General features: G+C 50.4%; 9 protein-coding genes across 9 annotated transcripts; 4 read left to right on the forward strand and 5 right to left on the reverse strand.

The window, feature by feature from the left end:
* Nucleotides 1-382: 382 nt before the first annotated feature.
* ABOM_008441 (polytopic membrane protein) lies at nucleotides 383-1,811 on the forward strand (the record flags this gene model as incomplete). The annotated part of the gene is made up of 3 exons (XM_022535570.1): nucleotides 383-703; nucleotides 779-1,176; nucleotides 1,238-1,811. The coding sequence occupies 3 exons, from the start codon at nucleotides 383-385 to the stop codon at nucleotides 1,809-1,811; spliced, it is 1,293 nt and encodes a 430-aa protein (XP_022386391.1).
* A 610-nt stretch (nucleotides 1,812-2,421) lies between these two features.
* ABOM_008442 (FAD-dependent oxidoreductase) lies at nucleotides 2,422-4,077 on the reverse strand (the record flags this gene model as incomplete). The annotated part of the gene is made up of 4 exons (XM_022535571.1): nucleotides 2,422-2,922; nucleotides 2,973-3,343; nucleotides 3,418-3,689; nucleotides 3,782-4,077. The coding sequence occupies 4 exons, from the start codon at nucleotides 4,075-4,077 to the stop codon at nucleotides 2,422-2,424; spliced, it is 1,440 nt and encodes a 479-aa protein (XP_022386390.1).
* A 2,116-nt stretch (nucleotides 4,078-6,193) lies between these two features.
* Nucleotides 6,194-7,312, forward strand: ABOM_008443 (prenyl transferase AtmC; the record flags this gene model as incomplete). The annotated part of the gene is made up of 3 exons (XM_022535572.1): nucleotides 6,194-6,520; nucleotides 6,575-6,927; nucleotides 6,988-7,312. The coding sequence occupies 3 exons, from the start codon at nucleotides 6,194-6,196 to the stop codon at nucleotides 7,310-7,312; spliced, it is 1,005 nt and encodes a 334-aa protein (XP_022386389.1).
* Nucleotides 7,313-7,995: 683 nt separating this feature from the next.
* ABOM_008444 (FPP/GGPP synthase family protein) lies at nucleotides 7,996-9,216 on the forward strand (the record flags this gene model as incomplete). The annotated part of the gene is made up of 4 exons (XM_022535573.1): nucleotides 7,996-8,157; nucleotides 8,214-8,392; nucleotides 8,458-8,784; nucleotides 8,838-9,216. 4 exons carry the CDS (start codon nucleotides 7,996-7,998, stop codon nucleotides 9,214-9,216), a joined length of 1,047 nt encoding a protein of 348 aa, XP_022386370.1.
* A 1,668-nt stretch (nucleotides 9,217-10,884) lies between these two features.
* On the reverse strand, nucleotides 10,885-13,857 carry ABOM_008445 (uncharacterized protein; the record flags this gene model as incomplete). Its single annotated transcript, XM_022535574.1, has 6 exons — nucleotides 10,885-10,957; nucleotides 11,031-11,622; nucleotides 11,664-11,874; nucleotides 12,305-12,937; nucleotides 13,186-13,218; nucleotides 13,660-13,857. 6 exons carry the CDS (start codon nucleotides 13,855-13,857, stop codon nucleotides 10,885-10,887), a joined length of 1,740 nt encoding a protein of 579 aa, XP_022386388.1.
* A 1,284-nt stretch (nucleotides 13,858-15,141) lies between these two features.
* On the reverse strand, nucleotides 15,142-19,243 carry ABOM_008446 (Zn2Cys6 transcription factor; the record flags this gene model as incomplete). The annotated part of the gene is made up of 5 exons (XM_022535575.1): nucleotides 15,142-16,418; nucleotides 16,864-16,897; nucleotides 16,957-18,591; nucleotides 18,722-18,780; nucleotides 19,183-19,243. 5 exons carry the CDS (start codon nucleotides 19,241-19,243, stop codon nucleotides 15,142-15,144), a joined length of 3,066 nt encoding a protein of 1,021 aa, XP_022386387.1.
* Nucleotides 19,244-21,075: 1,832 nt separating this feature from the next.
* On the reverse strand, nucleotides 21,076-21,852 carry ABOM_008447 (TrkA-N domain dehydrogenase; the record flags this gene model as incomplete). Its single annotated transcript, XM_022535576.1, has 3 exons — nucleotides 21,076-21,593; nucleotides 21,655-21,726; nucleotides 21,783-21,852. The coding sequence occupies 3 exons, from the start codon at nucleotides 21,850-21,852 to the stop codon at nucleotides 21,076-21,078; spliced, it is 660 nt and encodes a 219-aa protein (XP_022386386.1).
* Nucleotides 21,853-22,692: 840 nt separating this feature from the next.
* ABOM_008448 (uncharacterized protein) lies at nucleotides 22,693-23,103 on the forward strand (the record flags this gene model as incomplete). Its single annotated transcript, XM_022535577.1, has 1 exon — nucleotides 22,693-23,103. The coding sequence occupies one exon, from the start codon at nucleotides 22,693-22,695 to the stop codon at nucleotides 23,101-23,103; it is 411 nt and encodes a 136-aa protein (XP_022386384.1).
* Nucleotides 23,104-23,551: 448 nt separating this feature from the next.
* Nucleotides 23,552-27,418, reverse strand: ABOM_008449 (putative C6 and C2H2 transcription factor RegA-like; the record flags this gene model as incomplete). The annotated part of the gene is made up of 8 exons (XM_022535578.1): nucleotides 23,552-24,596; nucleotides 24,683-24,807; nucleotides 24,885-25,019; nucleotides 25,073-25,708; nucleotides 25,765-25,949; nucleotides 26,072-26,295; nucleotides 26,347-26,433; nucleotides 26,961-27,418. 8 exons carry the CDS (start codon nucleotides 27,416-27,418, stop codon nucleotides 23,552-23,554), a joined length of 2,895 nt encoding a protein of 964 aa, XP_022386383.1.
* Nucleotides 27,419-27,566: the final 148 nt, after the last annotated feature.

Here is a 27,566-nt window from a genome sequence, read left to right on the forward strand (position 1 = left end):
ATTCAAACGGCTCACGGTAGCGAGCAGCCAGCTTTCATGATTGACTCAATCAGCGTCCCATCTTTGAGCCACGGACTCCACTCGCCACATGGTCTCGAAGCTGATGAGGTGGACCTTGCGAGAACTTCCGATCGTGGGTCATGGCCTAAGAGACGTAGGCGTTGGATAAGAATATTTTTTTAGACCCAGTGAGATTTTAAGACAACCCCAATTCCTCTTGTCATTCTCTTGTCATTGTCTTCCCAGGCACTACTACCTGTGTGTTGACGAAACCACCAGGGACAATGACTTCATAAAGCCCTAGGTCTTCGGCAGTGGTTTACCTTTCTGGCGCTCTGGATATTGAAGCAACTGTGCGTAGCAGCCGTCGGTTAAATCCACCATGGCAGAAGATCGAAGCTTGGAGGTGCGAGCAGTTGCGGCCGTCTTCCTCGCATTGGCTACAGTGGCTACGGCTCTCCGATGCTATGTACGCCTGGTGATTGTGAAGGCGTTCGGCTGGGATGATGTCATCATGTTATTTGCGTTGGTGCGTCTTGTCCCCGTAGTTGAGCAGGAGTTTCAAGATGTCTTTCTGACCTTTGTCGATCTGAAACAGGCATTCTTCGGCATGTTTTCCGGGTGTATGATCGGAGGAAGCATATACGGGACCGGAAGGCACCTCACCGAACTTACGAATTATCAGAGAACAACCGCCATGGAGGTAAGCTTCTTCTGCTAGGCTTCTGCTGGGCTGCCTACGGTCAGACGTATTCTATGGTGCTCACACGGCCTGTAGTACTGGTTCTTATGCGATATTGCCTACTGCATCTCGTCCATCCTGTGCAAGATCTCCGTCGGCATATTCCTCCTGCGAGTGACCGTGGACAAACTTCATCGCATGGTGATTTATGCGGTTACCACTTTGGCGGTGGTATTTGGATTGATGTTCTGGATCCTCCTTCTCGCCCAGTGTAAACCGGTGAAGTTCTTCTGGATGCGATTATCCACGGAAAACCCAGTTTCCGGGTCCTGTATCAACATGACCGTGGTCATTGTGGCTCTCTATATCTTCAGCGCAGTGTCCTTTATCTTTGACCTGACTGTGGGGCTTCTGCCCATCTTCGTTGTGCGCAATTTGCAGATGCGCCGTGACTTAAAGTACGCCGTCGCCGGTCTGCTAGGCATGGCTTGCATGTATGTTACCACAAGGTCCTCGGCAGCCCACCCACAGAATTTTCTAACACGCCTGTTTTAGTGCTTCCGTCGCAGTTCTGGTCCGAATGGCATATGTCGAGACACTTCGGAACCCAGATTTCCTATGTGAGTCTTCCTTCAGTCTGTCTTGCCGTGCCTTGTTGCATGGCCCAAGCAATCTGACAAGAACGCCCACTGACATGTATCATCTAGACGCCACTGTTGGCATCGCAGTGTGGTCCAACATTGAAACCGGCCTGGGAATCTTTGCTGGTAGTCTGGCAACCCTCCGCCCTCTACTACGCATGATCCGTCCGGGAACCGGTCGATCATATAACAAAAATACCCCCTCGACTCCTGGATCGCGTACATGGCATAACTCATCGTTCCAGCGGAGCAACGCCCTGCCGCTGTCTTCTCTCACGACGGAAGAAGAGCGACAACATAGGCTGAAAGGAAATGTGCGTTCCGGTACACCCGTCGAGACTGGACCGGGGATGTCGTCGTCGAGTGTTGGAACTGAAGATGATTTATCAGATCACGAATTGATCCTACCCAAGGATTCAACAGACTACCAGTATCAAATCAGCGTGCGGCGTGACTTTCACATCACGAGCAGCGAAAGCCCTGTTTGAGATGGGCATGCAATATGCTATGAGCCCATCAGATACGAATAACCATGACCTTCATCAAAGTCAGACCATGCTGGCGGTTATGCGCCCAGACAACGAAGGCGCTCGTGGTAACCAGATCATGTTCACACGCCATGGTCTAGAGGAAAGTCCCAGGGATGCCTGTCTTGGTCCGTCGCCAACGACATCACTGCCGGCGCTTTATTCAAACCAGACCGCACAAGCGACCGTCTGCGCCCTTCGCCGGCCCCAACTCGATGAAGATGCCTGGGCTATGTGTCTGGCTCATGGTGGCATGGGTATTGCCACCAACTACATGTATATATAGCGAGGAATTCCCTCGGAAACCCTAAGTAATAAATAAAGGAACTGGCATCGTATGTCCGTTGTTCAACGATAAAAGTATATTTCGCCCCTAGTACTTATTTTGAGATTGGAGATAATATTCGCATTGGCAAGAACGGTAGGACATGAGAAAAGACACAGTGTTGTTATCTCGCCATTTATGAATCATCGAGCGTCTATGGATTGGATGAAAGCTACCAAGTCCCTGTGCTTTTGAGGACGGTGTATTGACAAGTATACCAGTAAACATATGGAGCTCTAACTAGCCTCACTCGGTAGGTCTAGAAACCAGCGAATTACTCCACAACCCTGGAAGAAGCTCGGGCGAGTGCAGACTGAAACTGACAACAATCACCAGGAGCACCAGTATCCACAAGGCAGAAAATCGTCTTTCCTTTCGACTCCACTGCACCCATCCAGGCCCACTGCGCGAAGGCATTGGGAGAAAGCTGATTGTGGGACCATCAGCAATGGATTTCGAAGCTAGCTCTGCTGGTAGTTCCGTCATACGGGGGACTATATATCGTGCAAGAAGGGATTTAACGATACCGTCTCGTGCATGGAGCCGAACTAGGAATCGGGAATCTTGGTAGATCTTGTTGACACGGCTAAAGCGCTCAAACTGGAATTCACGAAGAAGCTGCTCCAGCGTTGACCGTGAGAGTTTCTTGTATCCATTCTCCGAGAGCCTATCGTACAGCAGATTGGTTAAGACTGCGGCGTCTTCGATTGCAGTATTCGCTCCTTGCCCGATGTTTGGCGTCATCTGCTGTACTGTTATTTGACGCTCGCCAAATTAACCAGCGTTACTGATCTTACCTTGTGAATACTGTCCCCAATACACACAATACGATCCGCATGCCAGGTGCTAAAGATATTCTCCTCTAATGCTGTCATAGACGTAACCTCCCTATTCTCCCAGACCTGGCCGAAAGTGGCCCCGTTTGTCAGTGAGAAGTGAGCGACTTTCTCACATGTACGTACGGCGTCGGCGCTAGAAAATCGCACCGTGTCCGGGTATGTGTAGGTGTCATCTAACTTCTGGATCACGAACCAGAACACTCGTCCATGTTTCCCCTGGATGGTGATAATGGTCAGGCCGTCATGAAATGCATTCACTTGGTCTCCGGCATTTAAGCCTGACACGGGCGATGAGATGCCGAAGACACAGGCGTATTCGACCTTCATGCCTTTCGTTGAGCAGACTCAGTCAGTGATTGAGCCTGAGGAAACTACCCAGGTAAGATAGCACAGCATTACTGACTTCTCTTTTCCCGCTTCGACACCCGTCCAGGTTCCAGCGCATCCGCCAATTTCCACATCTCAGAGCGGATGATGCTATGGACGCCGTCAGCACCGACCACTAGGTGCCCCATATACTCCAGCCCGGAACTTGTAACAACTTCAATGTGGCTGTCTAGGCGTCGGATATGCGTCACTCGACAATCGGTATGGATATTCGACGGCTCAGGGTACGTTGTGTGCAGAATCTCAAGGAATTTCTGTCGATCTAAAAATGCAATGGGATATCCGAATCTGAATTCCACTCAAGCTACTTTGTCAGCTGGTTCTAACATTTGAAATCGTTGGACCGCATCTCTTGAGCAAGAACCTGCTGTATCACTGACCTTTCATCCACAATCTTAGGATAATTGCTACAGAAGGAAAACCCGTCAGGGTATGTGATAGTAGCCATGCTAAGAGGATGGGTCATCTTCTCCACGGCATCAAAGAGCCCCAGTTGATCAAGGATACGTCCCCCATTAGGGATAATACCAATTGATGCCCCCACCTGTGGCGAGAGATTCGGGCTTTTCTCGAGGACAACATGGTCAATTCCTGCCTGCTGGAGACAGTGGGCCAGGGTGAGTCCAGCGACAGATCCTCCAACAATTATCACTCTGAAATGATCTTTATTACACATAACGGAAGGTGTCTGGATGTATTAGGGCGGGGAATGAATGCTTTCCGAGGCCAGGAAATACAGAATACACTAGGCTCAAGCTATGTGGGACAGCAAACAACAAGAGGGTAGACAGCTGACAAGGAGCTAGCCAAGGCGTCGCCTGGTGGCTGCCTGTACCTCGCAGTATATAAAAGGTATGTGATATGTAACACGATGGTTCCAAGGGTCTACGACATGTTGCAAAGTTCAGACTATCGTTTTTGTGAATCTGTTGGTAGGATTGACAGTACAATGACAGCCGAACCACTTATTGGGTGTATCTCGGCTCCCTCGGTCCTCAGCAAACGAAAGGGTTCTTACATTCGTCTAGACATAGTCATTGCAAACCGGGCCGCCGGAGAATCGCATCGGCACGGGGTCACTGGATTGGATACACAGAGGACCTGTCATTGGACTTCAGGACTTCCGTATCAGCACGTACTGAAGGGGTCACCATGGAGATATTATCTAAATCAGGTTATCAATGGCCGCACTGCACGGGCACGTCAAGCTCGTGTCCTAATACGACTACGTTTTATGCATCATCTATCAGCCCAATGTGCAGAGAAGCTGGGATACGGGCCCGGCGTGACCAAAGAATATTCTCCTGGTGTCTTGGGAGACCGAGGAAGTTCGCGAAGCTGAATTGTTTCGTGAAGTCAATAAACTGCAAGGTAACCACCGAGGACCATATGCATACGGGTCCAATGATTGCATGTGAGGTAGCCCTGGTCCAAATGATGATGCCTGTACAACACAGAATGTTGGGCATCCTATTAACCGCTAGCTCCCCCACCACAACTGACACGATGTGAGTGATATCTTGTGTGAGACAGTGGTCTGGCTACTTCTAAATCTGCCCAATCTCCAACAGTAAGCAGGTGACTCAAGGATCGGATATTCCTGCGCGCATTGTTCCCACCGTTGACTTTTCGGGCTTGCCAGCGTAATAAAAGAACATACTATAGGGTCTATCCGTGGAGAAAGAGCAAAGAACAGAGAGGACAAGAGAGTACAGTGAAAGGATAATGATAATAACATCGACACAAGTAGTGGGATTGCTCGCCCAGCGAATGCCCATCACCGGTGCGGCTGACGCATCCAACCAATTCCATCCTCCCACAAGCTTTGAGGCACAGGGAAAGCTGGACCAACATTGGTCAGGCGTGAATGGAAAGCGTGCTATAATGGAGGCTACACATACCAGAACCTATACGAATCCCCACGGGTACTTACCTCGTGAAGAGCCGTGGGACTCGGAGAAGCTGCTGGCAAAAACTGTCCATGAAAACGCCAGTCCTAGATCATTCTCCACTAGTTCCCTTGTAATACTGAAGTACATTGGCACCTTTGCCATTCCATCCAGACGGCCTTGGAGCAGTTTGTAGATCATTCGGACGTAGCTGGTGGGCCATCCAGTTCCCATACACAACGAAGACATTGCCTGTCTATGATACCTCATAGTCAGTTGTTGCTCCAAGCCTTACCAAATCCGTCCACGGTATTTCTTGAAATACCACGAAAGCATTATCGGGTCATATCGTTCTCTAGCGGTTGAAGAGTCTGCAATATGCTCCAGGAAACCATGGATAGTGATGAATAGTTATGGCGACTATCTTAGCGATCGATGATAAGGGAAGGGTCCCTTGTTTGACCGCAGCGTATTATATCTAGATTTGATACACCTAGATGTTCGCGGAGGATGGGATGGAATGATGTGTGACCATGAGAGTCATACCCATGTTACGAGCTGACCCTGCTGGATCAGCTTCTCGAATCTCACCTCATGTCTATACAGGGTCTACGGTGTATTCGCACCACGTTCCAGTCGGTCCCTGAATCTTAGTGCCACTGACTACAATGTGCTCAGGCAACTACGAGTATAACAGCTATACATCTTTATGGGTAATGTAGTGAGATATATGCAAGACGTCATGCTGGCCGACTTCGACGTTACATCTAATCAGGATAGTGCCGTATATCCAACGATACCCACCGCACAAACAAGCAAGACAAGGGAAAGTGGAATATCTCTTTTCTTTGGCTTTCGTGTGCAGCGATACTACTGCAATCATTAGTATCGTTCATTGCCATCATGGGCTTCCTTCATGACTTTCTCTCCCAGCCAACAACCTATGCTATACTGGCCTTAGTCGTTATTCCCGTCACGGCTCTGGCGTGGGACAGGCTGCCGGGCCTGCTGCCTTCTGCAAAGAGGTTATTGGTTGGCAAAAAGAATCCCTCTGAGATAACATCAATGGAGTGCCCTTACAGCTATATTCGAGAGATATACGGAATGCATCACTGGGCACCATTCGTGGACAAACTTTCACCCAACCTCAAGACAGAGAGGCCGGCGAGATACCACATGATCCTCGAGATCATGGATGGAATTCATCTTTGTCTGATGCTTGTTGATGATGTATGCGAGATATTCCCATGAGTAACTTCTGTCCTTGCTGATATTAGCTGGCAGATCAGTGACAACAGCGACTATCGGAAAGGACGTCCTGCAGCCCACCGCATTTACGGTCCTTCAGAGACAGCAAACCGAGCGTACTATCGGGTAACCCAACTACTAAATCGCACTGTTCATGAGTACCCCGAGCTTGCACCTTGGCTGCTGCAATGTCTCGAAGAGATCCTACAAGGACAAGACCTCTCACTTGTTTGGCGCCGGGACGGCCTCTCTGCCTTTCCCGTGCAGTCAGAGGAGCGAGTGACGGCATATCGCCAAATGGCATATTTGAAGACAGGTGCCCTCTTCCGCCTAGTAGGGCAGCTGGTACTAGAGAGTCAATCCCACGATGATACGCTAACTACTGTAGCGTAAGTCGACCAAGAAAACCATTCCCGTGGGAGCATCGTACTAACTCATCGCCTTCCTAGATGGTACTCGCAATTGCAAAATGATTGCAAGAACGTGTACTCCTCCGACTATGCAAAGGCCAAGGGAGCGATTGCCGAAGACCTACGCAATGGTGAGCTTACTTACCCAATTGTTGTCGCCTTGAATGCTTCTAAGGGACACTGTGTGGCGCGAGCTTTGGAGTTTCGATCGCCACATAATATCCGACAAGCCCTCCGGGTGATTCAAAGTGAACAAGTCAGACATATATGTCTCACTGAAATGAAAGAATCCGCAGTTTCTATCCAAGACTGGCTCGCACTCTGGGGAAGAAACGAGAAGATGGACATGAAGAGCGAAAAATAACTCGGAATAATTCTTGCTACTAGTCATTACGTTCAACAGTATGCAGATAGTCGAGACATGTGTTCTGCTTTAGTCTATCAATAACAAGGCCCTAATGAGTCGCTCGTATTTTATTGTCTTCTACAACTTAGAGTGACCCCATTCCTTCCATATAGAAGCCAGCAGCCGTTGCATTGTCACGCGGAGGGTATACAGAAAGACTGCTTGAGATCAAGACTGGCTACTCCACATGGACCGTACGAAGGGGGAGACTGGCTAGAGCAGAAAATGGAGGCTGACCGTGCCCGCATATGCAGAGCTATTAGCAGAAGCCACCGGTGTCAAATATCCTGTCACCTGTTCGATACAGCTGACGACCAGCCCAGGAGAGCCTGTCACCGGAATGGTCCGTGGGCTAAAGAGATGCAGACCTGAGATACGCTGTAGGGTTCCCCATATCTGATCCAGCCGTAAGACGAATAATAGACCCCTGATAATGGATGTTACGGTGTAATCTTACCCTGCGCATTGCCCTTAATCTACCCCACATGGTCGTTATATATCGGCTTTTGCTACCCTTCAACTCCCAAAGAGCTTTCCTCTAGCCTAGTATTTCCTATTACTATAGTCAACTTCAACCCTGTATTCCACGAGTTCATATAATTTGCTACGATATCCTCCTTACAAAGCCCCAACCTGTCAAGATGATTTCAGGCGTACCCGATCGTTGGAAGCTTGTTGCATCTTCTTTCTCACCAACGCTGAATGCAAGCTATCCCACTCCGAGTACATTGTCAGCCGAGTCCACAGATACTAGAGGCTCATCCCCCCAGCCGCCGGCGTCTACGCCGGTTGACAAAGAGAAAGTACGGATACCCACCTACTGCTGCTCGGAATGTGACAAGCTGACCGAGACATGAAGATTATTCGGGGGCCTGTTGACTATCTGTTAAAATGTCCTGGAAAGGATATCCGTCGCAAGTTCATGCAAGCCTTCAATGAATGGTTACGAATTCCAGAGGACCGGTTGGACATCATCGCGGAAATTGTTGGTTTACTGCACACCGCGTCTCTCTTGTACGTGAGCGTCCACTTAGGAAGGTATACAGTATGGCTTGTCAGTCTCACCCGTGCTGACTCTGTTTTCCGTATGTAATTTCTTCCAGGATCGATGACATTCAAGATTCATCCAAGCTGCGACGAGGGATACCAGTAGCCCATTCCGTATTCGGTGTCGCGCAAACTATTAACTCCGCCAACTACGCCTACTTCGCCGCCCAGGAGAAGCTCAGAGAGCTCAACCGCCCCAAGGCGTACGAGGTCTTTACTGAAGAGCTACTCCGTTTACATCGGGGGCAGGGTATGGATCTATATTGGCGAGACTCCCTAACCTGCCCCACCGAAGAAGAGTACATCGAGATGATTTCGAACAAGACGGGTGGCCTCTTCCGGTTGGCAATCAAGCTAATGCAGCTCGAAAGTGAGATATCAAGGTGGGGCTTTCTCTGCCCTTTCTTTGCACTACGAAGATTGCTGACTAGGGCAGCGATTTCCTCGGGCTTGTCGATCTTTTGGGTATCATCTTTCAGATCCGTGACGACTATCAGAATCTCCAAAGTGACCTGTACAGCAAAAACAAAGGGTTCTGTGAAGACCTCACGGAGGGTAAATTTTCGTTTCTGATCATCCACAGCATCCACAGTAACCCAGGTAATCAACAACTGCTCAATATCCTCCGACAGCGGAGCGAGGAGGAGTCGGTCAAGAAGTACGCTGTGGAATATATTCGGTCCACAGGATCTTTCGACTTCTGTCAAGAGCGACTGGCATCCTTGCTGCATGAAGCGAAACTGATGGTCAACGTACTGGAAGAGAACGTTGGGTTTTCCAAAGGGATCTATGACATCTTAGCTTTCTTACTGTGAGGCCACTTCGCAACGGGATTCGGGGAAAGATTTCGGAGAAGGCAAATGTAACCACGACAGGTCTAAACTACTATTTGGAATCACGTTCTAGTTTAGGGCTTCCCCGTACTCAAACGGAGAGATATAACTAGCTTTTCCGATTCCAGCAATGCTTGCCCTCCTCCTGTGCCGGTTTTGCTCTCGACTGGCCTCATCACCACGAGCCCAGATGAGTGTTACACAATTGTAACGAGTAGTGCCGGTTATTTGAAGCCCTTGAAATCGAATATGACATCGGGAAGAGACCCCCTCCTAGAAAAATAGTTCCAAACCCTCCTGGAGCTATCCTCACCGAATGGTCGATGGCGGCCAATGGGGCACGGTTATCAAGGTTGCGTGTGGATGAGAGAAACATTCATAACCGACCCCTCGTGTATAGCAAAAACTGATTTCATAATCCGCATACACGAGTTGTTCTATTTCAAATCGGGCTATGTCGTGGACATCAACTAAGGGGGCACTGGGAAACGGCCGTCTTACATGGGTGCTTTTACCCAAATAGGTTATTCACACGTACATATGGCGCATGGACCTTTTCATCATATAGAATCATATATAATACCACCCTAATCCTTGACCAGAATAATTCTACTACAAGGTTGGTGTTGAGTGGAGGGCTCACAGATACTACACGGATTGTATAGGAGACATTGCAAAGGATATGTGCCATTTCAGATAGGACCAGATCAGATAAGCCGATGGAACTTTTGCCGAAATTACCGCTACACTGGTGGCTCTTGCAGTATTCATAAAACAGCAGCCCGTGAGAAAGCCAAAAATTCTTGAAGGCAACAACTTGCTATACGAGGAGGTGACCTCACGTATCTAGCCTTCAAGCAATCAAGCGTCGTTTTGTCTGAGAGAAGAGTTTCGTAACGACGAGGCTGACTAGCTGACACAGAGACCTCGTCTGGAACTTTGTCTGATGTATCACTGGCTTCTCTCCAGAATCCTTCCACATAGAATCTTGTCCGAAGATTTCTTTCTCATACCAAAACGTCTGATCTAAGCATTGGTTAGCCTCCTCAAGCGCGTTCTTTCTCCATCTGGTGATGTAATCTAAGTCGACAGACCATTTTGTTAAAGGGTTGACCTTATTCCTCACAAGCTTTACATGTATCCCACCGCTGTCTGCCGACTAAGACGTCTGATGTAACTAACGCCTAGGCTAGTCAGGGGCACAGCGGCGGGAAGAGGCATAGAGTAGAGATTATCACTCAATCACTGTTTTCATTCCGAGTCAAATTTCAAGGTATCGAGCATTGGTAGGGTGGGTTTCGTCATGATGTCCCCTGTGCCTCGAAATACTAAAAGTACGCGAGTGCAGAAGATATACTTCTTGAGTCGAATATGGCAGCCCCCGTGCCATGCCAGGAGCTCGGTTCCTATCAATAGATATAGGAATTCTTTGCCCTGAGCATCCAGCTAAATGCAGCAAATATAGAGCCACAGCCAGAGAAAGGGAGAAGCAGAGAGCCCCTAGAGCGACACATTCAGCACGACGATTTAACACCAAAGGACGTATCCCTAAGACGGGTTGACTTGTTATTCATGGAGTGGGCAAGCTTATAGCTGGAAGCTTCGTATATTCTCTAAAAAACTCCAAAATGCATTCAAGATGCCTCACATCTACCATACTATTGGGATGACGGTATAAAAATTGACCTTCTGGTCCAGGGCATGATCGGCCTCGTCGAGGTACCTGCCTGTAGAATATGCCGGCATCCTTTGTGAAACTCCGGCCGCCCACCCAGTCCCAGTTGCCGACGACGTACTGGGCAGTGCATGCCCTTGACAACATTACGTTCGTCCGCTTCACGGACTGGAGGAAGCTGGCCGAGCCAAAATTGCGCGTGATTAGGACGATCACGGCCTCCGCCTCCGACCCTTGGGAAGCGTCAACAGTTTGGACCTTGGGGCAGGGCGCAGCATCGGGATGCCTCTGCTCCCAAAGCTTCTTTACCAGGGCCACTTGGGCCCGGTATGGGGACATGATTAGAATTTCCCTACAGCCTCTGTCGACAAGGCTTCGGGCCAGAGCGACCCCAATTTCGGCTTCCGTAGGGTGGAATAAGGATCCCGAGAGATCCTTCTTCGTATCACCTTCGACATGTGCAAGGTGAAGGAAGTGTGACAGGCCTGGCAGAGTCCAGGTCCTGTTACCCTGTCGGACCACCAGGGGGTTTTTCGGGTGGATCCCGGCGTCTACACGGGGCGCAGCGTGCAAGGCTTCAACCTGGCCGTCATAGTAGGCGACCGAGGTGGGTCGGTACAGGATCTTGTGGGACCTGTACGAGATGTTCAGCAATGTCTGATGATACTTTTTGTTGATCAGACGCTCAAAGGGATCGCCCATGCCATCTCTCCCTGGTGCGTAAAGACAGGGGGTGACAACTGTCTGTGGTCACCCACAAATAGTACGCGGGCATCATTCTTCAATTGACCCAGGATGTAAACAATCTCAGGGTCGCGGAAAAAACTGGCCTCGTCGAAGATGACGAACTCAGGATTGAAGTCCTGCCGTTGTTTGCTGAACACCTTGAACTTCCTCTTCACTCGGCCCGAGGTTTTAATATCCTCAATACCATCAAGAAACTTGCGGTACTTACCAGGCGCTTTCTTCGCACAAACGGTGATTCACATAACATCGTCATGGCGCTCTGGTACTGCCGCAAAAAGCCGTGCTTCTGAGTCTGCCCTGCAACGCCGATGTATAAGCCTTTGTATGCAGTACTCCTCGTGTTTGAATGCACTGGACAATTGATTCATCACAGCAGCTCCTGCTGCATGAGCCGTGACAAGGACGGCCAGTTTGGACTATCCTCCCGACCCTCGGGCGAGGATCTGAGTGACGAGCGTAGCTGCCGCGGCAATTGTTCGTGCTCTACCTGTGCTGGGAGGCCCAATCACCAGGGAGAATGAATATGTCAGCAGCTGAGTAGCTGCTTGGTTCTGTGCCCCATTGAGACCCCAGCTCTCTGGGACCAGGGGTTGAGATCGGTGAGGGAGATGTCCCAGGGGTCATGAGATTGACCCGGGGAATTGACACCAGGAACATCGACTTAAGCGGAAGCTTCTTGTTGCTGCCGCTGGGGATTGTCGCCTCCTGCTTTTCGAATTCTCGACACATGGCGTCAAAGCTTTCCTCACCCCAGTGCTCAGAAAGCTTTCTAGTGGCGTTCAGCATCTGCATCTGCACCATGGGGCTGGCCACCTGATGGACCTTAACATCGTCCTCCTCAACTTCACCGATAAGCTTGATGTCCACTTGATTGAGGAGGACGGCATGGACCGGGGCATCGATCAAACCTCTCCACTTAGGGGAAGTCTCGGTCACTGATGCCATCCAGTCCTCCGGGAGGCACTTCTCGCCAGGAATCTGATGATCCTTGCCTTTCTCCTTGTTAAACCATTCCTCACCGCGGAGTACCAAAGTGCATCCTCTGTACAGGCGAAACGGACGTTCTTCCTTGGGCCAGATCCCAAAGAGAATTCGGTCCGCAACTGCAACACTCTTCACTTGGCAGCCACGAACACCGAGACACTTATGCTCTTCGTCAGCCTCGTTGTTAATAGCATCGCGGTTGAGATTGATATAAGCACTCTCCCCTTTGGAAAGGGCGAATTTGTCGCCCCGGAGGGCCTGGCAGACCAACTCAGATTGCTTTCCCATAGCTTGGGACTGGGCAAACCCAGGGTGATTACAACAACCTTATTGAGCAAGGGTGCTGCTGCTAGTGGGTACGTAGACGGCTGTGGTAGATTGCCTGGCTTTTCGGTGTTGCCTTCGCCCCCGAGACCGGGGTTAGACTTGAAGGTGTAAACGAATTCGGTCTCCTTTTGCCTCAAGTGACAATAGTAGTTTCGTTAACATGGAACGTGGTGTTTCAGAATGAGCGACTGCGTTCCTGGTCAGTGGAGGTACCCTACCGGAGCTTCACGAATACCGAGAACAGCATCAGACTGATTGCGGGATCAGTTGCGATCTCGGTCATCGCAGTCCCTTCGTCCGAGACACGATATTTGATGGACTTGACCGGGAACCTGACGGTCGAACTCCCCTTTCTGAAAAGAGACATATTTCTTCCAACGTGGCAATGAGACTGGCTGCTGCTGTGCCCGGTTTGGCGAAAAGGAGTTTATGTAAATGAGGTTACTAGCATGCATATCTGGACAAGCAATCACAGTCGCAATGACCCCTTTAACGGACATTGGTGTCGCGGAATCTCAAGACGAGAGGCTAGCTTGCTTCCTTCGTCTGCTCCCCTTCGCACTCATGGTCAGCATCTTTGGGTCTGGGCAGTCTGGACCCGGATAATTTCCGCGAATTGGGCGGTTCTCGTCGGTGGGAGTATGTCTTCTACCCCTACCTGTAGGTGCTTCCACAACTATTTCTTCGTATACTTCTCCTTCGTGGACTCCGTGAGTGTCTCGGACATCCTCTTCTCCTTCCATTGCTTCCTCGGTATCCCACCCAGTGTCCTCTTCGTCTGTCTTGAACGAGGCAAGCCCAAAACACATATCCGAGTAGGGATCAAGTTCTTCATCCGTCGCGTCCGCAGCACCACTCAGGGCAAGCACTCGATGCAAGACCCATTGCATCTCTAGCAGCTTCGCGCTGTGTTAACCGTTCACTGTGCTGGAGGAGAGATTGAGAGGGAAAGGACTGGGAACTCCGATTGCTGCCATCTGACGACAGTATGAATTTCCCGGCAATCAATACAATTGCACTGTAAGAGCCCTCGGATCCTTGCTTAATGATAGAGGCTTCGGGGCAAATCGGGCCTTTTCTCACAGCTTGTGGGCAATATTGACCATACATATAATGCTCTCCCAGGTATCGACTTTTCCTGGGGTCCAGAAAACTCTCAAAATGCCCCAGAAGGCTGTCGCCCACCATTAAATCTGCCTTTACCTCCTGAAGACCCAGGCTGCATGGGGATATATGTGCAAGTTCAAGCGGTTAAAGAAACCCGGTGAGAATACAAGTGTCCTTGTCCTGCTCATTGCACCTATTTTGATTAGTGAGAATTTGACTCCGTTGTATGTAGATTGAACTCACCAGCTCTTTGCGGTAGCCTTACGGCCAGTCGACTTCTTTGGCGACAAGTGGCTCCTTTTTCAGGTCTTGCCGTCTCCGCAGAGACCATCCCTGAGGGATGTTCAGCCTCTTGCTTGCTCATCCATCTAGAGATCGCAAGGCTTTCATAAACCGGATGCATGCCGCCACTTCCTGGTTTGGGTTTGTCCTGAAAGGACTCCTCGAAGCTCTCGTCGAACCGTGCAATAAGCCGTTGGGGCTTAGACCGAACCGCCCCTGATGTTGCATTAGCTAGTACCTAATCGTATGGTCAAAGGAGTCACCCACAAGCTTTGATCATATCCGTATGGGTATCGGTGTGGAGGGCCATCCTCAAGCAACTGCAAACGATGCCCGACGCTGTTCACATTGTTTGACCATCTACCGTATGCTCGAGAGGTCCGCAAACCACAGGCAAGCCCATCCAATCGAGTTAACCTGAGGGTCTCGGATAGTATGCAACATGTACGTGATGGGCTCACGTCGCTCTAGGTCAAGGAGCTCGTCTACAGGGCTCATGGTAGCTGATTGGGCTGGGTCAAAGATAAGAGAGGTAAGTTGCTGACTGACCGTAAGGGTAGGCATCACCAGCAACCAAAGTGGCACCAGCTTCTGTTGTGTATCATGAGGCTACTCGAGCAAAAAGATGAGGGTTTAAATAGGTCGATGTGGAAGGAGGACTGTGAAGCTTTGAAGCCTTAGACAGTGATGGAATATGATAGGAAAGTGATACATGTAATCAGTAGTTAATTCTAGGCCAGATGAATGGTGATAGAACCCTATATTTGTCATATTGGCCTCACTATTCAAGGGTGAATAACATTACTGGACGGGCCCTCGTGGATTTTCTCACATTCATCCACCATGGCGTCAAAGTCGGGACGATATAACCATTCCAAGTCAAACGCGTCGTGCATATCCGATCCATCATTCCCCTCCTGCTTTGGCATACGACGCTTGTCAATTTGCGCATTAAGCTCCAATACCTTGTCGACTCGCGCTTGTCGTCCCTGCTGCCAGAGCCTTAGAGCTTGTTCCAGCGAAATACCCCGACTCTTCCTAGCGAAAACCAACGAGAACGTATAGACATCTTCAAAGGCCTGATTGATTCCCTGTCCGGCCGAGGGCGGAATAGCGTGTGCAGCATCACCCAGGATACTAACCCGACAGAGGTGGGACCTCCATCGGTCCAGCTTCGGGACGACATAAAACGGCCAGAGGTTGATTTTGGATGGAGAGATCTGCGACACCGCTCGTTGTACAATGTCAGGGTAGTCACTGGCGCCCTCACGCAGGAAGTCAATGCACCATTGTTTGTCATTCAGGAGTCGGTCCCAGCCCTCTCGTCCTAATTCCGGGGCACGCTTTTGTCTCCCGATCAAGACCTCGGACCCATCGTGGAGCTGCGGTGCGATGACAAAAGCCCCGTGCTTCGAGTTCATGATTGTGACGGGCATCTCGTATCCTCCGGGGACTTCCAGCTGACTAGTAGGAACTGCAGCGGTCACTCCAATTGCGTTTGTGAATCGCGGTTCTAGGTCTGGATAGAGATATCTCCGTACCCGAGAATGGATTCCATCTGCACCTACCAGGCAGGTTGCCGTTGCTGTAGTCTCATCGTCAAACTGCCAGGTGACATCGGAGCAGGTCTCGGAAATGACCCGTAGGAATTTCCTGTTGTAGTGAACGGGGATGTTCGCCTGGGCCACCATTTCTGAGAGCTCCTTGATGAGGACATGACGATATATCCGCAAGCCATGATAACCGTACTTCATGTGTCCGAACTCGTAAGTATCAACCAGCTCGTTGTCGGGAGAGCGAAAGTACAAATGATCGAACTCATATCCCTGTGGTCGAATGCGCTGGTATACTCCGAGTATATCGAGGATGCGGAGTGCATTGGGAGACAGCATAATAGCACCACCAATGTCTAACGGGGCAGATCTAGCCTCGTAGATTGTACATGGGATGGACTGTCGACGGAGAGCAAGAGCTAGGGTCAAACCGGAAAGGCCTGCACCGATGATGGCAACGTTTTCTGGGGTCGACATGGTATTTCGCAAGTCTTCACTGAAGGAGATGTCTGTTCAGTGTTGGTACTGTATGCAACGTTTGAGTTAGAAATTAGTGACTCTCTTTACGTTTTATATTCTCGTTCATCTCACGAGTCGCCGGAGATGCGTTTCGGATTTGACAGCCATTCGGATCCGGGACTCGGATCCGATGCTGGTTCTTCACCAGTTGCTAGCGCATTCAACATCTTGATCGGCAAACCAGTAAATCTGGGTTGACTTTGTGAATATAGAATCTTCCTATTTGCATATTCATAAGCGCAAGCCCACTGGGAATATCCTACTTGAATGCAGGGGTAATGCATATTGAACATTATACATTCCATGTAGAAGCATCATTCTCAAAGATGAACGGGTCCCCTACGAAGTTACTAAACTCCATGGCCAGTGCTGATGACTGTGCAAGAAAGTCCTCGGGCAGATTCAACTGAGCGGACGAGGTGAATGACCCCTGACCGTCGGGTGTAAACATCGGTTGCGTAGTTTGGAGCTATCAGCATGTTAGGTATTATAAGCCATCTAGTGGGAGGGTTTGGCCATCACTCCTACCATTTGAGCAAAATCAGTGAGATTCAATGCCAAGGAGTCCTCCGCCACCGCGGGAAGCAAGTGCTGTCGACAAGCACTCAAGGCCTTGCTAGCTCCTTGTGACATTCGTTCTTCTTGGGCCTGGGTTGAGCCGCGAGCGCGGACGGACTGCAGAACAACCGCAAGAAGTAAAACGTCCTTGAGGTTACTCCCTGGTTCACCGATCCGTGTTGTTAAACCGTCCAAAGTATGTTCGACAATCCGTGTCAGGCTTGCTTTACTATGCATCGAGCTCCACTGCATTGTCCGCCCAGACTGCTGAGGGTCGATGATGTGTCTTTGGGTGGACACCCTGATGTATCCACATACGCTGATGGCATCCCATAAAATATCATGTTTGCACAGAGTGTGGAACAGATCCCAGTATGCGCCCAGATTGCACACCTCCAAGTCGGCTACACTCGGGTCGAAATGATCCTGGTAAGACAAAATGGCGAGGGATGAGCCCAAACAAATTCGGCATATCTCCGCGAAATCGGGATCGCCGTGAGCACCTCCAATAACGACCGGCCGGTAAAGACATAGAAGAGGCCGACGTGTATAGATATCCAGCAACACACGATTAAGCAGGATTGCCGGGTCGTCATTGATCATGGCACCCTCCCCCAGTTTCAGTGGAGATGGTATCTGCCGAAGGTGTTCTAGAATCGCCCTTCCTTGCTTGATCAGTTCGCTCAAATCAGTCTGCTCTCTGGCCGTTCTGGCTACAGACATCGTCCGTAGGCGCTCGGCTAGAGACTTCGCTAACAAAACTTGATAAATGGAATCTGTCAGCCCAGATGGTCCCTTCGCGGGTGGAAGCTCTGATGTGGATTCATCGAAATCAGCATCGTCCAGGTTGGCCGGCGGCGGTCCAACGTCGTGTGGGGACGTCATCACCGGCATGCCCGAAGCGATCGACGCGTCAAGGTCCATCTCTACAATCGTGATCCACAGTCGACGCCGGACCTGTGCCGCAAAGACAGAAAGCCCGCTACACTTCGCCAGATTCAGGTGTAGACCCATCACCATCGCCGAGCGGATCAGGGCGCCTGTGGCTTTCCATAATTCTTCGGCGGGCATGAGTCGCAGACGACGACTCAGGTGCAGGAGCGTCTCGACTTGAAGTGCGGCGAGCTCCGTTCGCCCTTTGCGGCTCAAATTCTGAACCCAACGTTGGACCAGCGTGATTGCTGGTCCGTTCAAGTACTCCCACAGTGCAGAGTCGTTCACCTTCGTACGTTGGCCATCCAAGGCAAGCGATATGGTGCATATCGCCGTAAGCTGCGGTATGAATGCCGATGAAGATTGGTAGAATTCATGATCGGGCTCGGTCCAGAATTTCGCATACTCGCGACGAAACGAGGGCACATGTATGATGCGGTGTATTTTCTCGAAGTTATCGGTGTATGTGCGCAGCAGCCGGTCACATATGCTCTTCGCTGGAAGCGACACACGAAGCTGCACGAGCTCAGGTGAGCTCCTACCGTTCACCATTGCAGCTGGTGAGTCCAACTGGCGAGGCAGTTTTCCTTGCAGGAATTGCACTTCTCGCGCAAGGCCAACAATTGTTGAGTTCTCACTGCACTGAGTAATGAACTGCTTGGCTTGGGGGAACTAGGGACAAGATCAGTCGGGCTGACACAATACAACGAGTCGAGGGTAGTCGAATCTACCTGGTTCAGAAGGCTAATCCTGTTGTTTTGCCCATGATACCGTGTTCGTGTTCCTTTGACCACCAACGTACCGCGAAACGGCCGTGCAATGTCTGATTCGCAGCTGGCTTCCTCGGGTCGCGGGTGATTACTATCCACGGTGTCAGTCCTTTCTGGTAAAATGGACCAATTTGTTTGCGATGTATCTATCACCTAATGGGAAGGACGGGAGCATCCCCGGACCAGTCTGTGCTTGCTATGCGTGATCCAAGGGCGACTTGTTCCTCTAATCTGATGACTCGTTGCTGCAGGTCTTCAATGATCCCAATCCCTGCCCCTCGTCCAGACTCGCCCCGCGGTGTAGATTGCTGGTCAGTATACGCAGCACCCTGTCGGACACGCTTCGCCTTGGGAATTGAATTGGGTTCCTGGTTGTAAATGCAATCCGGGGAACATCCCGCTTTGGCGCAATTCTCGCAAGGCGTCCGTCGATCACATTTCAGTTTCTTCTCTCTGCATCGCAGACAGGAAATTACCGGCCGTGGCCGCTTACGAAGCTGGGTGCTATTCAGAGTTTCCCCTTCGACCGGGCTCTGTCTGGAGGTGGCCTCCATTTCGGACATATCAGCTCGTCTGATTGATGATGCACCACGCGAGTGTTGGGTTGAACGCCAAGTCAGGAGTCGGCGACTGAGATTCAGCCCCCAAGTTGTTTCTATAAATAGTTCCCGCCAGATCCCTTGTATTTGGATAGTCCTCTCTGAGGTGGTTGGTAGGGCTGCACGTCTACGTGGTTGGGATATAGTACATACATATAACGCCAGGTAGAGAGTATGGCATATTGTTGGACGCGTCCGTGGGATTTCTTCCCATTGAGAAGCTGACGCCTTGGCTCCTAGAAGGTCTTATTGCCACGATCCACTAGGCTATAGACAACTCACTTGAGATCAACAGCCATTGCCCCAACCCTCCTTGTTACCTGCAAACAATGTCGCCTTGTTCAGCAATATAGTCGATCGGGGTAAACCCCTCCAGGATCTCAATATCTGTATCACTGTCCCAATTAGACTTCGTCTCTGCAACCTTATCTCTAGTTGTGCACACGGCAGCAAGAACGGCTGGGTAGCCATATATTCTTAGTTGCAGGTGGCCGATGTCCTTCCGAGCCTCACGAAATCCCACTTTGCACCTCGTACAAAGCATCATACTCCTCGGATCGATCCATTATCGTAGACTGACCTCGGATTCTCCAATTCCATGCCGTGGTGGAAGGTCTCTGGAAGGAATGGTACGCTGGTTGACGGCGCTAAAGGCTGCTCCCAAGTGCACGTCCTTTCCCCGCTATAGCCACGCCGACAGCTGTGGGGCACTAATACAATAGGTAGAGATCCCACTGTCAGCCTCAGTTGGTGAGTCTTTGTTTGGATTAATCTTCTCGTTGTTTTTTTAGCAGGTTTTATAAAACCCGGGTACATTTGTGAGATCATCCTTTTTCTTCTGTTGACTACGCGACGAAACAGATGCAGGACGAAAGAACTTGCAACCACCGCCGTACATTCTAATTGCGATACACCGAGTATTGTATTTATGCAGGCAGGAGCACAGCATTTCGTGATCTTCAGGGAAAGAGAAGGACCGAAATGAACGTGACGGCCACTACTTCCCGTGACACTATACAGTCCTCCAGGAAGTCGTTCTCGTAGATCAATTTTCCGACGACGAGCGCACACCGCTATCATACGCGGCCGAGGAATGGCGTGGAAGAGAAAGGACACGCAGAAGCTAAGTCTCGGTACATTTGTATGCTTTGCTAGAGATGCCTTGGCAATGAATCCTCAGGACAAGATATACGGTCTCCTAGGGCTGGTGAATCACGGGTCCGGAGGCGCCTGCTTATAGCCGCTCTCCATGCTCGGTATACTGTATAGCGATGCAGAAGATGCAGGATGACGCATCGCAGAACTTGTCCCTCCTACGCACACAACTGGACAGAATGAAACACGATCCATTCAACGTGTATGGCAGTAATTCCGACTGTGGAGTCGTGGAATATGAGGTTTGGGATTTTTGTAAACTGTTTGCGCTTCGCGCACGGGCACGCCATATGTAAGTGAGGGATGGTAGTCTATGATGTTTCTAATTATAAAAAATACTATACTGCCCGAATGTAGAAACTGGCGTCAGTGGATAGAGTTGGTAGAACTGTAGAACTCTGCGAACAACATAAGTCATACTAACGCATCGTGACGGTGGAATGAGAGACGAGCTGGCCTCCTTCAGAGAATACTCTAAACAAAGCACACTGCATGTCATTAACTATAAGCGGTAGTCTATATACACCTCGTATTACAGCCGAACTCATGGAACTCTGGAGAAACACAAACCAGAGCACAAGCCGCACCAACTTCCAGTGGGCTCCCATATCGTCCCGCCACCCGGTCGCTCGCTAATTCGTAATCACTGGGGCAGTATTATCCCAGTCAGTCCTTTCCGCGGCATCCACTAGCCAACCGGCGACGCTTACACGACTGGTGCTAGCCATCAGTGGAACCCCTTTGCCATCTTGTGGCCAGAACTTTACCTCCCGGACGTCGGTATCCACCAGTCGTGACGGACGGACGAGGACAAAGTCGATACCACTTGCTCGTACTTCGCGATCCGTGTGGTTATGGTCCTCGTACTGGTAGATCATATTGGACTTCTTCATCAACAGTTGCAAGGCGCAATTCATGTTCTTCCAGGAATCCCCCACACCGAATGCTTGTAGAATGACGACCTTCTTGACCCCAAATTCTTTCATGGCCGAAATGACATTATTATTGCAGTCAGCCATGAGACGCGGCGGTGAAATCGGGGCAGCAAATGGGCTGTCGGAAGCTCGAGGAGAATTGAGGGTTACAATAACCACGTCCGGAACATCGATGTGGAATGCAGCCCACACATCATCTCTGCTGGTCGGAGTCCCTGCGTATGACTTAGCTTCCACGAGACAATATGCCAATGGTTGACCACTGACCGAACTTACCTTGCACAAGTTTCAGGCCAAGTTGCTGTTTCATTGCAGAGGGGTTTCGCACCAATGCTGTCACTTGGTGTCCTGCATTACGAATATCAGTTATGATCAATCATAGCAGAAGAGTAACCACTACATACCTCGACGAAGAAGCTCTACAATCGTCAGCTGGCCGGTCCGGCCGCTACCACCGATGATTAGAACATGCATTTTGGTCGTGAGGCTGTGGTAGTACTATGGTATGGTAGTTATCTTTATCAGTGCAGCAGCATTGGTCTTTTATGGCTTCTTTAATAGTATAATAGGTAAGATAGACATGTTGATGCGGCCTCGGAGTTGTTGTCCGGATCCGAAGGGTTCGGATCCGGGCCGGACCAAACGAGTTCGACGGACTCAACAACCATTTGTCTATTGCGACGGTGACAAGGAAAGCACGGTAGAAAAAAGAACAAAACATACGGTTCAAAGGAGGTAGGAGAAATACTAGGCACATATAGAATCCCCATCCCTCGTTGCGCTTGGCTTTTTGTTCTTTGTTTTCCATCTTCTCGTCTTGGAGCGTATTCATGGAAGAATATATATCTGTATGCTTTCCCCCGCATGAACATTCGTTTTACAAATGCAAAATCCAATACTGATTGTAAACCGAACTCATCGACATAATTCTACGTATCTCGTACAGATGAATGAAATGGCTTATATTGTCTCATTAGTACGAGAGTAGAAGTCTACATAAATACATGACTACTTGGATGAGTTCCGATCGCTGCCTGTCGTCCGGGAAACATTCGTCTACCAGAGTCAACCAAAGAGTACCGGGAATTATGGTTGGATATGGCTCCAAAGAGGATTGAGACTATGTTCTGCCATGTTTACTACGAACTAATGGACCAGAAATGGTGTGTCTTGTCGGTCGAGATACATAGGGTAGGGCAGGCTCAGCTGGCCCTAATGCAGGCCACATCACATGAGTCGCACGGCCCATGTTACTTTCCCCTCCATTGAAAGGGGCATGAACTGCCCAAGCCCTCTGATCCAAAGGCTGTTTCGATGCCTCCCAATCACTATCTCCGCCTTGCTTTTAGACTTCTCCAGTGTGATCCTGCCCGGAACATCCTGATACGCGGCGCCAAGAAAGCCATGACCCCACGCCCCAACGAACTCTACCCACCACGGGACGCGTCCGACCCTGAGATTGACGAACGAAGCTCCGAGACCCACAACCCCGTCACGGTTCCAGAGGATCAGAGCGCAGAAGCACGCTCGGCAGGAACGTCTTACACCCCTCCGAGTCTCGAAGATACGGAAAAGTTGGTGCGTTCCGAGGATCCTGCTGAACAAGAGCTGGGACACACCCTGCAATCCTATCAGATGCAGTTGATGTTACTGGAACAACAATATAAACGCTACAAATTGCGGTTGGAACAAGAGCGGAAAGCTTCCGAGTCGGCATCTTCCTAGGGAATCGTGTTTTCGTCTTCCGTGATGGAATGATTGCCCTGGTGGCTACAAGCAACTTTGAATTGGGATATTTGCCGTGGGCTAAAAATAGCGGATGGTCCTTCGTTCATGAGCACACCGGGATGCACAGTGTTTAATAATTTGATACGCTATTTGATGGGCCATCGTCGTGTTCACTGAGATAATACATGTCGTCTGGATAGCATTAATGGATGGATATATATGTCCCTGAGCTATATGTGGTTGTAATTCGCTGGTCAGAAAGCAAAAAGATCGGTCGGTGACCATGCATCTTAAATCCCACTCAACGCCATTTATGTGCCCGGCCCGAATACAAGTAAAAGGAGATCGCTAGTACAGATTTCTTCACCGGAGAGAAGCGTGTCAGGAAGCAAACACACAGGAATGTGGGCAAAAGCATATGCGAGAACAGACGCGCCGATGACTACTAATCTGGAGGGAGCTTCTTGCTCGGGATTTCGTGTTCCTTTACTCTCCGGATGCTTCCGAGAGCAGAAAAGGCATGATACAGAGTCTGGGCCTGTTGAGGGATACTTTGACTGGGATATTTCGACCGTAATACCTGCTGGAATAAGCGCATCACGGCCGCTTGATTGTCGAGGTAAGCAGGTCCACTCCCAGACGACAGGGCAGGGATTCCTTGGCCGGAAATAACAAAACGACGCAGTGCGCCACTGGGACTGCTTTCTCCGTCTAAGAAAAAAGCACCGTGTTGAAGCGCCACGTCCGTCCTGAGCTCGCGACCTGAAGATCCTTCCGGCGCCGTCACCGTGCTGTATGTCCAAAGAGCAAGCGCGGCGAAGTATAAACACGTGGCGCAGAACCCAGTCAGCAGACCCGGAGCGATACATCTAGCGATGCGTAAAATCTGCCCGGCATGCCACGCAGCCTGCCGTAGATGACTCGGATTGATGTGTTGGATGAAGACCTCGTACACATCGGCAGACCGCTTCTCACCTTCCTTGCCAGCATATCGCTCAAGTGTACCGAGCGGTAGGTACAAAGAGAGGCATGCGGCTTGATGAATGAGGGATACGGCAGGGACAGATTCATGCAGTGGCTCGACGATCGCGATATTGAACTGATCGAGCTCTTGCTCCAATTCGCGCTGCCACGACTGGAAGAGTAGACCGGTCCATGGACGGTGTAGGCTATGGCGCGTACGATTGCAGTCGGCTACCATAAGTGACATACCATGTACGGAGATAAAGGCTGCTAAAGGGAAGTCGATCTGGCGGGGTAGCAGACCGAGCGTCGATGGGTCTCGCAAGACACCTGCAAGGGATGGGAAGGCATCCGGGACTTGAGGAAACTCCTGCAGGTAAACATAACCCCATTCGGACGCTGTCTTTGCATTCCACAGTCTGCGAGAGCATGGGAAAGGTAGCTCTAGGTCACCGTATGAGAGTAATGCGTGCGTGGACAGCCGGAAGGACGATTGCACGTCATGGATAAAGAGATGGTAAACGACTCTATGGAGGCGTCGGCATAAGCATCCATTGCTATGGGAAATCAATGGCAAAGCGTCCATGGGGGACCCGCGCCGCTCGTTGCTTACCGTTTGTAGGATTCCGACTCGACCCAGTGATGCCATTTCTGATTCAGCGTTTCTTCGTCATCCACCACCGAAGGTGTAATGATGGGGTATCCTTCGCTTCGGAGGTGGGATGCTCGGCGCAACATCTACTTGGTTGTTAGCACTCTGCACTAGGGAGGAAGTTGAGCGCGATGAGGGAGACAAGGAAATGTCTAACGCGCACCGTCACAATGGGTTGTGCAAAGCTTTCCGCGATTTCAACACGTCGTTTGTCGCCACTCCAGAGTCCAATCTGTAAGGTGAGTGTGTATGCCTGTTGCTGACGCAAATGGCGTGTGTTCGTATTGTCATTTTCGTACTGACGAGGTCAGCCTGGTTTCCCTATCTATGGCATGCTGAGGGCCAACCTACCTTGCTACTTAGTTCAAGACGGGCTATCTCTAACAGGGCATATCCTAGACGTTGAATGGCGTTCACTGGAGACAGCACGGCTCCAGCAGCCGCCAGGGCTATAATCATCTCCGGACTTTCCTGATTCAGATCAATAGTGGATTCGTGGATCCATGAGTCTATCTCAGATCTCTGATGGAGAAAGTAGTCTTGGATCAGACTATCTAGGAGCTCCGCACTTGGAAAATAGTGCATCATTCGACCAAAGTCGCGTCGCTGGCAGACTTGAACGAAAATAGAAAACGCCTTATCGCGACTTTCCTTCGATAGGCACTCCGAAAACACTCGCACCTCGGCAGCACCGGACGAGATGGACCGGTCAAGATGTTTCGGTACCGACAGGTACTGTTGATCCATATAGGCGTTGTCTTCGCTGCGAGGGGTCCAATTGGACAGAGGGGAATTGTGATACGCCTCCTTGTCCATCAGCCCCAAAGCTTCGGGGACACTGCGCTGTGTTGAATATTGTGTCGTGGTGTTTGGTCGGTCATGGACCAGGTCGTGATTATTGAGGGATGCCAGGAACTCCAGGTCCGCCTCGGTCAAGCCCAGCTCGGGGCTGATATTCCCACCAAAAAAATCGTATTCATTTGGGGACTGTTATCATATGTAAGCACAGGATCACCCGCGATAGATACTTGTGCTATTATCACCATTAGCGGTAACCTGTTATGCTCCAAGAACGCCTGGTCAATCACTTCCTCCGCGGCCGTGTAAAAATCATCCATAAGCCCCTCTGAGAAATCCTGTGGAGGTGGTTCATCTTGTGCATGAGGGATCCCGGTATCGTCAATCTGCTCGCCTGAGTCGGGAGACTCCGCCACGGATCGTTCTGGTTCTGCCATTGCAAGGTGAGCAACCCTTTCTTCGATTCAAGTTACGGGCAGCGTTACAGCCATGACTACTACCAGTCTCCCTTGTGGCTTTAATCTTCGCCGGAGATAAAGAAGACTTGCTTACCTTGTGGGTCTACAGCATCTGGTGTTCTCTCATCCTGAGGCCAATGGCACTCGAGGTTCCGCTTGACACATCGACGACAGGGCTTTTGGTCGTCACACTTCAGCTTGGACAGAGCACAGTTCTTGCAGGCCCGCGACACGCGCCCTCGCATGGCCGAGGCGGTGGAGAGTCTGGAGTCTCGTTGACCCGCGAAATGTCCTCGGGCATGTCGACGTAGGAGATCGCTATCAAGGAATTAGCCGGATAAACGCGCGACTTGCTGGCCAACTGTTCACACACATTCTGCCAAAGCCTTTTCCACACTTGTCACAGACGAACGGCTTGTCCGAGGTATCTGGAAGGAGCAATTGTCATGAGCATTTCTGCCACACCCTCATTGACTCCGCGCTCAGGGTCCCATAAACTCACGCGATCGGACATGGCGAATGAGATGATCAGGCCGTGCATAATTCTTTCTGCAAACGCCGCACTGGTAGAAGCCCGTCCGGGACTTCTCTTGCCTCGCTGACGGACTGTTCATATCTGTGGACATTGCGATATATCGCAACAAGACGCTATAGTCTGGGGTTGTCGGCCCCAACATTTGTTTGGGGGAGATGATGTCACGGGTTCAGGGATCGGCAATGTGGACTGCCGACGTGCGGAGTCGAAACCCTACCAGTTCCAACTGCCTCGGCTATGGGGAAACTAATATGAACATGCATAACTAAAGTCTGGTGCATAATCATGGTGTGCATTATGTCTATGTCGCGGTAAATACTCCAAATCAAGTATACATGTGCTGAAGGGGGGGCACTATTCACTAGCTTTCACCCCCATGCCATTCAAGTCCTCCCCGAGAACACCCTGATTTTTCACCTCCACTGGAAGACTGGGAGTCAACACGTACAACATGCGAGACCAGCCCTGGTTAGGGGTAACGTTGCGCCAGGCATGGTTCGTAGCCCGTTGTACGGCAACGTCCCCCCTCTTTAGCAGTCGTTTTTCACCACTGTCGAGTAATAGCTCAACCTCCCCTTCCAGGACAACACCATAGTCTAGCGACACAGTCCGATGCATGGGACTTATTGAGTTGGGTGGCATGTCCACAATCCGGCAAACAGTGCCTGTGGAGATGCTCAATCCCGGTGGGGAGGCGAGACGGCGTTCATAGTTGGCAATATCTGCGTCGCCCGACAGCTGAGACGGGAATTGGTCTGAAGTGTAGGCAAGACTGAAGGTAACCTGGTCAACGTCCTGGACGGGCATATCTTCAGATAGACGGTTGGAAAAGATGGCTTGGCCATTGTCGTCATGAGTTGTGACGAAGCGTTGGAGGGGACGGATATCTTTATTATGTTGAGACATTGTGTAGGATAGCGATGTAGGGAAAGGAGAATGTGTGTGATTGTGATTAACTTGGGACTTGAAAAGAGTAATGGCTTGGAGGTCTAATGGTATCTATATACTAAAGGTCCCACTCAAGAGATGCTGGTGGTGGATCTACCTTCGGGCT

This window comes from Aspergillus bombycis (genome assembly GCF_001792695.1).
Source record: "Aspergillus bombycis strain NRRL26010 chromosome Unknown contig00085, whole genome shotgun sequence".
Lineage (NCBI taxonomy): Eukaryota > Fungi > Ascomycota > Eurotiomycetes > Eurotiales > Aspergillaceae > Aspergillus > Aspergillus bombycis.